At 38.1% G+C, this 14,074-nt stretch overlaps 1 protein-coding gene across 1 annotated transcript in view; it reads left to right on the top strand.

Moving 5' to 3' along the window:
• Positions 1–14,074, top strand: part of BMP2K (BMP2 inducible kinase) — a gene marked incomplete at its 5' end in the record, with an annotated part of 133,721 nt that overhangs the window by 38,022 nt on the left and 81,625 nt on the right. Inside the window, one exon of the mRNA XM_081091491.1 lies at positions 13,716–13,834. Within this exon, the coding sequence (XP_080947617.1) occupies positions 13,716–13,834 (119 nt within the window). The remainder of the gene's footprint in view (positions 1–13,715; positions 13,835–14,074) is intronic.

Genomic DNA, 14,074 nt, shown 5'->3' with positions numbered 1-14,074 from the left:
ATTCTTTCACTGTTTACTTATTTGTGTCTTTGAATTCTAAAGTTTCAAAACTAATTTCTGGGTCTTTATTGATATTTCTACTTGATGAGATATGATTTTTATATATTTCTTTCATTTTTTAAGGTATTGATTTATTTAGTTCTTTTGAATGTATTTGTCATGGATGATGTAAAGTTCTTGCCTGGTATGACCAACACCTGGGTTTCTTTAAAGACAGTTCTCTTGACTGCTTTTCCCTCTCTCTGTAGTCCATAATTTCCTATTTCTTTTCATGGCTTATAATTTTTTGTTGAGAATTGGACAGTTTAAGTAATATAATGTGGCAACTCTGGAAATTACATTTCTCTATTCTCCAGGATTTGCTTAGTGACTCCCTTGGTCTGATTATGTAAAGTCTCAATTAAAAAATAATAATTATTTGCCACCAAAGTCTCTCCTCAGTTGGGTTAGTGGTCAGCTAATGATAGGTCAGATATTTTCTTGAACACCTAGAACCAATAAGTCGTTTAGCTTTTGCTGAGTGGCTTTCCATGTAAATTGGCATGAGTTTCATGCTCTGATGTAGTTTACAACTTGTAGCCTTTACTTTTTTCTTGTGCAGAGCCTCAGTATCAGCCAGATGTGAGGGACTAGAGCTTTCTCAAATCTTTCCTGGTCATGCATAATGCCCTGTACTTATGTGTGGCCTTCTGGATTCCCAGGAATGTGTCAGTTTTTCAGAGTTCTCTGTAGACTTTTTATTCCCAATTTTTCTATGTAAAGTCTTTTGTTCATTCTCTTATTATTTCTATTTGTTATCACTGCCTAAGACACTGCAGTGTTATACAGTTGCTGCTGATTGTTTTCAGCAAACGCTCTGAGATAGTGCTTTTTACACAGTGTGAGTTCTGAGTCAGGTTAAATAAAAAGTCTGAGAATAGAGTTTTTCTTTCTTTTTTTATTATTTGTTTACTTATTTTTTATTGTTTAAAGTATTGCTTATGTCTTCTTTTTCCCCCATCGACCCTTCCCTAGCCACTCTCACCCCCCAGGACAAGCTCCCACTGCCCCAGTGTCCGTGGTCCATGTCCACTGGTTATGCTAATATGCATGCATACAAGTCCTTTGGTTGCTCTCTAACCCTCCCCTCCCCCCCGCCCCCAGGTTTGATGGTTCCTTTGGTGTTTCTCTGTCTCTGGATCTATTTTTATTCACCAGTTTATGGTGTTTATTATATTCCACAAAGGAGTGAGATCATGTGATAGAAAATAAGATTTTTTCTAGAGAACTTCCTGACAGGTCTAATCAGGACGTTTTGGGCTCTTTGGTGAGTCCAAGTCTTTTGTTTCCTCCACTATTTGCTAGGCTAGTAGTTTGCATTTACTGTGGTTATGAGCTGTATTTTTTAAGAGTACTATCGAACTGGGAGAGAATAATGGGAATAGGACAAGTTAAAATGTCACAGGATCACTGTTTTTATTGAGACAGTCATTTTTCTTTCTTTTTAAAAATATTTTATTGATTTTTTACAGAGAGGAAGGGAGAAGGATAGAGAGTTAGAAACATCGATGAGAGAGAAACATCGATCAGCTGCCTCCTGCAAACCCCCTACGGGGGATGTGCCAGCAACCAAGATACATGCCCTTGACTGGAATCAAACCTGGGTCCCTTCACTCCCCAGGCCGACGCTCTATCCATTGAGCCAAACCGGTTAGGGCTAGTCATTTTTCTTTAATAAAAGTTCTTCCAATTGTTGCAAGCCTTTGGGTAATTTCCAGAGTTGTGAAAAAATTGATCTTAGCAATTTTTGCCAGCTTTCTCATTCCTTTTATGGAGGAACAGATTTTTGGAGGTCATCAATTTTCTATTTTGGAAGTGTCCCTCTACCCCTGATTTTTTCTTTTTGGATTCTTGCCCAAGGACATGTTTCCACTAATTTGAGATAGAGAGGAAGGAAGGGAGGGAGAGAGATAAGAGTGGGGGGCTGGGGGAGAGAAAGAAACATCAGTATGAGAAAGAAACATCAATCATTTTCTCCTGTAGATATCCCAACTGAGGATTGAACCTACAACTTAGGTATGTACCCTGACTGAGAATCGAACCAGAAACTTTTTGGTGTAGAGGACAGACACTCCAACCATGTGAGCCACCCAGCCCGGCTCCACCTGATATTTTTACACCTGTTTTTTCCCCCATGCCTCACTTTACCTTTTTGGAGACTACAATACATTTTCCCAAGATTCAGCTCATATATATGTATATATATTTTGTTGTTGTTATTTTTAATCTTCACCCCAGCATATTTTTCCATTGATTTTTAGAGAGAGTGGAAGGAGGTGGAGAGACAGAGAGAGGAACATTGATGTGAGAGGGACACATCAGAAAACTCAATTTTTATCCATAGATAAGGACATTTTTTGTAACACATTTTAGAAGTTACTTAAGAAATTTCATGACCATTTTATAAAATACGCAGATTAATTTATTGACTTGTGTACAGCTTTTACACAGAAAACTTAGTCTCCCCCAAAACTTTTAAACACATCAGAGACTTATCTTCATTTAGTTGACTTGATTAGGGATAGCTTATAACTGTTTTTGAAATTCTATCTAGTCTCCAGAAGTGGGAAATTTTTCAGAATGTAGTTATTGTAAAGAATTTAAAGAATTTATGACAGTCTCTGAAGTCTGTTTCAAACAAAAGTGTTAGAAAACTGTATTAAATTATGGCAATGATGTAAAAAATCAATGTCAGTATCTTTGATGGTAGTATTTATTTTTTAGTTTCTGTGCATATAATATCTACATATACAAATATGTAATTTGTTTGGTATAAAGTGGATCCTAAAGTGGTAACTGTTTTGTCTTACTGTTACCAAATACTTAAAACACAGGAGAATGCTAATAATTGATTTTTGTTGGGAAGCTCTTACCTTGGAAACATTTATATAGAGTCGTGTGTTGCTTAATGATGGGGATACATTCTGAGAAACGTGTCGTTAGGGAATTTTGTACTTTGGTGAACATTATACTTACACAAATCTAGATTGTACAGCCTGCTACACCACTAGGCTATTTGGTATAGCTTATTGTTCCTAGACTATAAACCTGCACCGCATGTTACTGTACCAAACAACAGGAGATTAAATAAAGCATAAGAGAAAATGATGCTATCAAGAGGTGCTGTAACTGTGAAACAATGAGGCTGCTGTGGAAGTACGTAACACAGCATTCTGTTTTACAGCAAACTTTCCCCCTGTAAGTAGAAAAAGTATACTTTAAAGTAATGACAAAAAAGTATTGTGTAGTAAATACATAAACCATAGTCATTTATTACCATTATCATCAAGTATTATGTACCATACATAATTGTATGTACTCTACTTTTATATGACTGTCAGCACAATAGTTTGTTTACACAGTATCATCCCAGACACATTAGTGATGCATTGCACAATGACATTATGATGGCTACGATGTCACTAGGCAATAGGAATTTTTCAGCTCCATTATAATCATAGTAAGGATCATCACTGAACATGCCATCCATTGTTATGCAGTGTATGTCTCTACATAGTTCTCAGTTAATGAGAAATACATGATATTTGCATTCTTATGGAAATAATCTTAAAAATGATGGCTACTTTCCAGGGTCTGATCTAACAGCTAATGTACTTGATGCCTGTTTAGGACTATTGACTGCAAACAAAAGAACCCATCTCAAATTAGTTCACCATAAAACAAATTTTATTGGCTGAAAACCAGAAACTTCATGTCCTGAATAGATATTTATAGTTATATTAGCCTTTTTGTAAGCATTTTTAATGCCTACACAAGATGCTATCCTATGTGACATTATTTACCATTTTTAATCATTTGCATGTTGCTGGAAATATAGGTTTCCACATTTTCAGCTATAATTTACTTATAATGGAATTCTATAAATAAAATCGAGACAAAGAATATGAATATTTTTTGCCCTAGCTGGTTTGGCTCAGTGGTTAGAGTGTTGGCCTGAGGACTGAAGGGTCCTGGGTTCATTTCTGGCCAAGGGCACATGTCTGGCTTGTGGACTCGATCCCTAGTAGGTGGTATGTAGGAGGCAGCCGATCAATGATTCTCTTTCATCATTGATGTTTCTGTATCTCCCTCTCCTTTCCTCTCTGAAATCAATAAAAATATATTTATAAAAAGAATATGGATTTTTTTAAAAAATATATTTTATTGATTTTTTACAGAGAGGAAGGGAGAGAGATAGTCAGAAACATCGACGAGAGAGAAACATCGATCAGCCGCCTCCTGCACATCCCCCACTGGGGATGTGCCCGCAACCCAGGTATATGCCCTTGACCGGAATCGAACCTGGGACCTTTCAGTCTGCAGGCCGACGCTCTATCCACTGAGCCAAACCGGTTTTCGCGAATATGGATATTTTAAGGTTCTTAATATATGATGTACAATTTTCATGTATGATTATGGTAGTAATATTTACTAATTTCCATATTCACCAAGAGTGGATGAAAAAATAATTGATTCCAGAATATTTTTGCTAACAAATATAATGATGCTTTAAATTATTAAATGATTATTTTGGGTAGAGGGATTTTATTTTAGGCAGTAAGGAACACAACTATTCATTGTGGCTATGATAAATGATAAAGGAAGGTATAAATGAGGATAACTCTTAGATATATGTCTCTTGCTTTGATCTTTTCTCTGGAGCTTATACTTGCAAATCTGCCAGTTCCATATCTCCAATTGGATGTCCAGTAGGCATCTCTAACTTAACATGTGCCCAACTGTGCTCTTGATATTTTATTCAAACTTTTCCTGTTGTCTGTCAAGAACTGTTAAGAATTTGAGCCCCAGCTAGTTTGGCTCAGTGGATAGAGTGTCTGCCTGAGGACTGAAGGGTCCTGGGTTCAATTCTGGTCAAGGGCATGTACCTTGGTTGCAGACTTGATCCCCGGCTCTGGTTGGGCCCGTGTGGGAAGCAACCAATCAATATGTTTCTCTCACATCGATGTTTCTCTCTCTCTGTCTCTCCCTGTCTCTTAAAAAAAAAAAAAAAGAATTTGAGATTTTACCCTACTTATAAGCTGGCAAGGTAGCTTCCCATAGTTTCATGGATGTTGGCAGAAGAGATGAGACTTGAAGGATTTTATTTCTCACAGCAGTAGCTGCAGCCAGAGGATCAGCATTGGCTCCATTTCCCAGAGCCTCTGTTTCCACAGGGCTATGTGAAAGGGCCAGCTGACACCTGCACATGGAGTGGATTGTCTTACAAGACAGGAACCCTGAGGTTAGGGTCCTGGAACCTTTTATAATGGGCAGCAGGCCAGCCCCAGGGAAGAAGGGAGTGGAGGGTCAACCTCTAGTTAGTTTTGTTCCTAGCATCTAGCACCTTTTACAGTGTTTGGTACCTGTGAGCAGTTTATATATACAGGGTATCCCAAAATGTGTATACACACTTTAACAGCTGATAGCTCAATTGATGTTACTTTCTTTTCAGCCAGACTAAGCTTTGAACAAAGGAAATTCATCCTAAAATGCTACTGAAAGTTTGAAAACACAGTTGAAGTACAAACACTGCCTTTATAATTATTTAAAGTGTGTATACATTTTTTGGGGTATCCCCCCAAAATATGTATATACACTTTAACAGCTGACAACTCACTTAATTTTTACTACTTTTCAGGTTTAACTGATTTGAAATAATGGGTGAAGCCAGACAAAGCTTTGAACAAAGAAAATTTATCCACTAGACTTTTTTATGGGGATACACAAAGATAAAGTTTACGGTACAAAACTGGCAATATTTGATGAATTGAGGATGCACAAATACTAAACGAAACGATTCTTGATGCTTACGATTCCATTGCTTTGCCTTATCAGTAGTGCCTAGACCAGAATGGTCATCAGTTTGAAAACAGGAATTGACAAAAAAATATTCATTTCTGTAGATTTGTATAAATTTTGAAAATGAACTTTATGCTAATAAACACTGACTTTATAATCACTCAAAGTGTGTATACCTTTTTTTGGACACCTATATTGTTGAATGGATAGATAATGATTTACATGGTAAAGAAGTGAAATTCTGTTTTCAGAATTTGTAGCATATATTAGAAGTACTATATAGTCAAATCAAGGGAAAATGATGAATTAGTGATTAATTGCTTTTTATTCATAGAGGATCAATATAATGATTTCAGCTTATCAATTAGAACTTCTTCCAGTACAACCAGTTTATTAATATTAAGTCATTCACTCAGCAAATACTTGAGTACCAGGCATTGTGGTAGGCATTGATGATACTTTGATAAATGAGGTGTACACAGTCTCTGTCTTATGGAACTTACAACCCAGTTGTGAAGAGAGGTACTGAATAAGTATAACACGTATCAATGCTGTGGTGGATAAGTTTTTAGAAGTTTTTGTGGTAGGGGTTGCAAACTCAGATGTCTGCACAGGCCAGGCAGGTAATGTAAAAGAGAGTGAGAACATTGAAACAGCCAAGAGTAGAGGAAGCTGTGATGAACTGCAGAGAACATGAACTGTGTAAATGGTACAGCAACTGACTGCTCAGTTTTATTGATATCATATAGGAGTGAGGACCCATTCTTTCCTTATTTCCAAGTTTTTTCAAGAGAAACTGAAAAGTCTAGATTGTCATCCAAAGTATTACAATTTTCTAAGGTACTGTGTAGTTCAAATCAAACATAGTTTTGACTTACAGTCCTCTTTTATATAAGGAATATAGCCTTTTAACTAAGGTTCTATCAAGAAAAAAAACTGTGGAGTTGTGAGGGCGCGAGGACATTCTATATCGATTACCCTATTTTCATTTTATTCCCCCTAAATTTTAATGTTATTCCCAAATCCTCTCATTTGCAATTTATTTATTTATACATACACACACACACACACACACACACACACACACACACACACACTCACAGTGCAGGAGCCCCCAGGGGTGGGAGGCGACAGGCGATCAGGGGAAGGAGATGCCCCATCACATCTCTGCTGCTGCCACTGCCGGCAGCACAAGCCTCGGCTGGCCCTGGTTACCTGAGCCTCAGGTTGCCCTGGGGGCTGGGCAGCCGACATCTGAGGCTTGCCTGCGCCTCCGGCTGGCCCTGGGTGCTGGGGGGCTGAGGGGACTGGGGGACTCCAGAGGCAGGCACGCAGCGGGGCTGAGTCGACTGGGTGCCGCCATCTTTGAGGGTGTGACAGTCAATTAGCATATCCCCTCCTTATTAGATAGGATGTATACAGGTTTCTTATGGCATAGCTAACAAGACTAGGTGTGGATATAAAAATCATTAGAACATGAAATTCATAAGGGGAAAAAAAGACCTCTGACTCCATCTTACCAGCTTTGTGTTATTGGACTAGTTGCTTACCTTCTTTCTCAGTGCTTAGTTTATTCCTCATCTATACAATGAGAGTAACAGTTAAATTGCCTCACGATGGTATGAGAATTAAATAATGTACTAGGAAATGCTTTGTATGTTGTCAGGGCTCTATGAATGTTGTGTTCTTGCCTTTTCTTTTCAACTCCTCTTCCTCCTATTCCCCAGCCATTCAGTTGTACCTGACTCATTCTTTTATTGCATTGTACTAGATAGCACCTACTGATACAATAACTTGGGCAATTTTAAAGTACTAATCCTCTTTAGGGATATTTTCAGTTTTAAAAGAAACTCCTAGAGTCATTGCCTTAACCTAATATTATGAAAGTTTGATGTATCGCAACCCAGAGGTTATTGGGTAGGCAAATCTTTGGCTCAAATCCCACAACCAAATAAATGCCTGTTCCACTTATCTTGAAGACAGCTTTCAAATAATATTGTTTTCTTTGGCAGTGGTTGAAACCAGAAGTTGCTGACAGATTGGTATTTTCTCTCTCGTTGATTTGCATGATGTCTGAAGATAAACACAATACAGAAAGACCACATATAATTTTATCTTTTCCTTCCATCTCTCTTCTTTCATTCCTGGGAAACAAACTTGATAGGAGTAAACCCTGCTAAATCCAGTCTTTCATAAACATGTGCTTGTGTGTGTTGGGATGTTGGAGCTGTAGGTATCTAGGATACCATAAACATTTCAGTGGCAAGAGACTTATGGTGCCTTTGGGGAAGTTGTATCTGAATAACAAGTCGCAGTGTCTTTCTTGTAAAATAATAATTCTCAGTGGTGGTGGTAAGGTTGGTGGATGGCAAGGGAGAAAAGAATTACCTGGGGGAAAAAATCCTGTTTCTTGTTTTTGTTTTGTTTTTTCAATTTTATTATGAAATACTGAAAGAGCACTATAGTGAATAACCATATACCCATGATGTAGATATAACTACTACTCTTTCCTCTATACATTTTTGAAAAAACGCATGGATAATTCTGAATAAGGTTGATGTATGTACTAGAATAATTATTGTTCATTTACTTAGGTGGCACAGAAAGGTACTATGGTTAGTTAGGACAGTATACCCATATTAAGAATGTATGTGTGTTTAACCGTTAAGCATTATTTATTTATTATTTTTCAATTACAGTTTACATTCAGTATTAATTTGTGTTAGTTTCAGGTGTACAGTGTAGTGGTTAGACAATCATATACTTTACAAGGTTTTGCCCTGATATTTCCAGTACCCACCTGGCACCATACACAGTTAACAGCAATATTATTGACTTTGTTCCCTATATTGTACTTTACAATCCTGTGACTATTTTATAATTACCAGTTTGTACTTTTTAATCCCTTCACTTCTTTTACCCAGTATCCTTTAAGTATTAATGAGTAAAATTACATGAAACCTACAGCTGACTTTCAAATTGTTCACCAATAAAAAACAGTTTACTTTCAAGATAGGATTTAATCAAGGATTATGTATGGCATTTTATTGTAATGTCTTTTACAATCTAGAATAATGCTGCCCCCTCATTTTTTTTACTTCAGATGTGGAACACTGTACAAGACAATTAACCAAAGAGTCAGTATCTTGGACTTTGTAGGAGTGTTTCTTTGTGCTTTATTTTTCTTCTAGCCCCTGTTTTCTTAACTGGAAGTTAAGCCTAAAGACTTATTAGGTTAAAGGTTTTTGGCAGAGGCACTGCATAGGTAATGCTGTTTACTTCATATTCAATCACATCAGGAAGCACATAATGTCTATATCAGCAGTTCTCAACCTGTGTGTCGCTACCCGTTTGGGGGTCGAACGACCCTTTCACAGGGGTTGCCTAAGACCATCCTGCATATCAGATATTTACATTACGATTCATAACAGTAGCAACATTACAGTTATGAGGTAGCAACGAAAATAATTTTATGGTTGGGTCACAACATGAGGAACTGTATTTAAAGGGCCAGAAGGTTGATAACCACTGGTCTATATTAATGCCAGTGTTAGTGATGCCAAGATTTCTTCCTTGTAAAGGAATGTTTTGCCTTTTGACAATTTGGCATCATGTGACTATCCTATTTCTCATTAACCTTTCATCAAGGATTTTGGTGTACATTGAGGATCCTTGCTGAATCAGTGTTTTTGTTTTTTAAAAAAATATATTTTATTGATTTTTTTTTTTTTATAGAGAGGAAGGGAGAGGGGATAGAGAGTTAGAAACGTTGATGAAAGAGAAACATTGATCAGCTGCTTCCTGCACACCTCCTACTGGAGATGTGCCCGCAACCAAGGTACATGACCTTGACCGGAATTGAACCTGGGACCGTTCAGTCCGCAGGCCAATGCTCTCTCCACTGAGCCAAACCACTTAGGGCTGAATCAGTGTTTTAATAACTTACTTCTCAGCTTTGATATCTTTTTCTCCCAATTATGTTGACAGTCTTTACCATTTTGGGAAGTGAATAGTGTCCTTCAAATTGTTGGCTAAGATAATAGGTTGAAAATGAGGATTATAGAAAACATTTATTGGTACCTAATTTTATTAACTCATTTCAAGCTGGATTTTCAATTCTTTGGAAAGAAAGTACTGATTAGGAGCTGAGAATCATTTATTGATTGCACATTATACCTGAAGAAATTAATTTCTTGACTAAGAAACTGTTTTACTTGTAGTCAGGTTATGTCAAAGAAACTAGTGTATGCTAGTTTTAGCAAGGCATTTAAAAATACCTCAGAAATTTTTGAGCCATTTGGTTAATTCAAAAGTGTTTTAATAGTTATGCTCTAAACACATTGGTTATTCATTTTGCATTTACAATGAGTAAATGATTATTCATTTTGCATTTACAATAAGGCTCTTGTCAGGTTGCTTAGCATCTAGTGAGAGACAGGTTAATCAACAGATAGGATCCAGGTATGCTATGGTATGTACAGGAAGCTATGAGAGGGTTTTTTTTAATGCCAACTCAAAAGTTTATTGACATTTTCTAGGTATTTCTTTAAAGTAGCAGAAGCCAAATGGCAGAGCAGTAAGATAAAACCAGCAGAGCTTCTCAGATTAGGCTTAGTTTTACATTACTAATCATTTTTTTAAAAAAATCTTTATTCAAATTATTACAGATGTCCATCTTTTTTCCCCCCATAGCTCCCCTCCGCCCGGTTCCCACCCCAGGCCCTCGCCACCCCACTGTCCACATCCATAGGTACTGCATACATGCATATAAGATCTTTGTCCCATCTCCTCCACACCCCCCCACATTCTCCTCCCCCCCCGGGAATTATCAGTCTGCTCCATTCCATGCCCCCAATTTTATTACATTCACCAGTTTATTCTGTTCATAAGATTTTTTATTCATTTGATTTTTAGATTAATTTGTTGATAGGTATGTATTTGTTGTCACTTTGTTCTTCATAATTTTTTCTCTTCACCTTTTTCTTCTTCTTCTTAAAGAATACCCTTCAACATTTCATATAATGCTGGTTTGGTGGTGATGAACTCCTTTAGCTTTGTCTTGTCTGTGAAGCTCTTTATCTGACCTTCAATTTTAAATGATAGCTTTGCTGGGTAGAGTAATCTTGGTTGTAGGTCCTTGGTATTCATCACTCTTGAGTATTTCTTGCCACTCCCTTCTGGCCTGCATAGTTTCTGTTGAGAAATCAGCTGACAATCATATGGGTACTCCCATATAGGTAACTAACTGTTTTTCTCTTGATGCTTTTAAGATTCTCTTTGTCTTTTGCCCTTGGTGTTTTAATTATGATGTGTCTTGGTGTGGTCCTCTTTGGATTCCTCTTGTTTGGGGTTCTCTGAGCTTCCTGGACTTACAAGTCTATTTCTTTTACCAGATAGGGGAAGTTTCCTGTCATTATTTCTTCAAATAGGTTCTCAATATCTTGCTCTCTCTCTTCTTCTGGCACCCCCATAATTCAGATGTTGGTACACTTGAGGTTGTCCCAGAGGCCCCTTACACTATCTTCATATTTTTGGATTCTTTTTTCTTTTTGCTCTTCTGGTTGGGTGTTTTTTGCTTCCTGGTATTTCAAATCTTTGACTTGATTCTTGGGATCCTCTACTCTACTGTTGAATCTCTGTATATTATTCTTTATTTCAGTCAGTGTATGCTTAATTTTTGACTGGTCCTTTTCCATTTTTTTGGCCTTCTCACTAAGATCCTTGAAAGTTTCACTGAGTTCCTCAGAGGTTTCTAGAAGATTCTTGAGTAACCTTATAACTGTGTTTTTGAACTCTATGTCCAGTAGTTTGCTTTTTTCCATTTCTTTCATTTGTGCATGTTTCTTTGTCTCCGCATTTTGGCTGTTTCCCTGTTTGTTTCTATGTATTGTGTAGCTGCTAAGTCTCCTTGAGTTGATAGAGTGGCCTTGTATAGTAGGTGTCCTATAGGGCCCAGTGGCTCAGCCTCCCCAGTCACCTGCGTGGACACTCTTGGTGCACCCCTTTGTGGACTGTGTGCACAGTCTTGTTGTAGTTGAGCCTTGATTGCTGTTGGTGTCACTACAGATTAGGCTTAGTTTAGGAATTGACCTCCAGACATATTGGCTGTGAGGACCAGCTGTGTCTACAGTGGAAGAGCTGCTGTGCAGGAGACACCATTATGGAGCAGGACTTGCTTCAGTGGGGCTTTAGTGCTTCTCTGAGTCTGCCCCTTGAGTGTGTCACTTATGGATGTGAAGAGTTTTAATCTGGTATGTTCTCACACTGATCACTGGGTACACTGGCTCTTGGATCTTCAAGGAGGTGCAAAGTCAGCCACTGGCTGGGGCCACCCCGCAGGAGCTACGGAGAGATCTGCAGATTCCTCCTCTTTGTATGGGGTTTGGAATTAACCCAGATGAGGCCCAGCTGTGAAGCAAGGCAGGCTGCTGTGGTGCTTGCCTTTGCCTTCTTTTGATAGCTTTGGGGCTCCCTGACTCAGCTGCAGTTTGACAGGTTTTAGGCTGAGAAAGAACCGGCCATTCATTTGCAAAAGCCACTGCACTCAGCTTGGGTGAGGTTGTAAATTGGATGGGGTGCGGTCTCAGGGAATCTCCAGGGTGGAGCAAACAGCCATGGCTGCCAGTCAGCCCTGCACCAGGGAGGTCCCAGCCCAGGAACTGTGACAGTTGTGAGCACCTCTGTCTGGAAGAAAGCCACCTCTGTGTTCCTGCCCCAATGCCAGACAGTTCAGTTTCTGCCCATATGTGTCTGGGTCCCCGCGAGTCTCACCCAGCACTGGAGTTCAGAGCAAGCAGGAGCTTGTATCTCCCTCCTGATTCATAAAACAGCACACCGGATGCCATCCTGTTCTGCGCCTCCACACCTGCACCCTCCCACCAGTTTCAATGTGCTTTCTTCTTTACCTCTTTAGTTGTAGTACTTCCACTTAGACAGCTTTCCCGCGGTTCTGGATAATAGTTGTTCTGTATTTTAGTTGTATTTTTTTAAAATATATTTTATAGATTTTTTTTTTTTTTTACAGAGAGGAAGGGAGAGGGATAGAGAGTTAGAAACATCGATGAGAGAGAAACATCAATCAGCTGCCTCCTGCACACTCCTTACTGGGGATGTGCCTGTAACCAAGGTACATGCCCTTGACTGGAATTGAACCTGGGACTCTTGAGTCCACAGGCCGATGCTCTATTCACTGAGCCAGACTCTTAGGGCTTTAGTTGTATTTTTGATATGGTTGTGGGAGGCAGGAAGTACATGTGTTTACCTATGAGAGTTTTAAAGAAGTGCTCTGTAAGCTGTAAGGATGTCTTATTATATGAACAAATAAATATTTATTAAGTACTCATTAATGCAGTATTGCATGTCTCCAATATATCCGTTGCTTACTTCCAGGCTCTTTTTGATCATTGCAAATACTAGTACATTCTGAATTGTGGTTTGATTTAAAGTTTTTAAATTGTTGGTAAGGCATATTCTCCTTTTTCTATTGATGCCTCGTGTTAAATAACATCAGTGTTTGGTCATCACAGAGGAGGCAGAGGCTGATGGGTAGGCAATCACTAGTATATGCCAACTATAATATTAATTTATATGTGACAATTTCCACATACCACATAAAAGGTATTCACATGCAAAATGAAATTATGGTATTTTAACCTTCAAAACAAATGCATATTCATTTTCATGTTGTCCTCTCAAGTGCTACTTCATGATTGTCATAAGAAGCCAGTGTTTCAATCTAATTTATTAATTGCTTACTGTTCTTACTTTTGTCTTGGGTACAGTCAGTTTATTTCCCTATGAGATTAAGTTCCTCAATATTACATGATTTTGGAAGTAATTTCTGATTCTTTTTAATTAATTGGTACTTGTTCTTCTAGGTGGATTCTCCACAGTTTTCCTGGTGCGGACTCATGGTGGAATCCGCTATGCATTGAAGCGAATGTATGTCAATAACTTGCCTGACCTCAACATTTGTAAAAGGGAAATTAAAATTATGGTAAGTGAAAGAGTAATTCCATTTAAAAAATTGGTATATTTTCTTTTGGCTTTGTATTATAACTTTAACCAGCTTTTAGGCAAACTGCTTGTTGGTTTATGCATATCTAGAAAACCTTCGAACCTCATTAAACTAACTTGGAAAATTATATGGGAATTTGAAGTATATTCTTTGTAGCCACACTTAGGGCTAAATACAGCCAACTCTTTCCTGTCCTCTTTCTTTTCTTCTTTACTGTTG

Source organism: Myotis nattereri, assembly GCF_964212035.1.
Source record: "Myotis nattereri genome assembly, chromosome: 1".
Lineage (NCBI taxonomy): Eukaryota > Metazoa > Chordata > Mammalia > Chiroptera > Vespertilionidae > Myotis > Myotis nattereri.
This window is presented reverse-complemented; position numbering and strand designations above follow the sequence as displayed.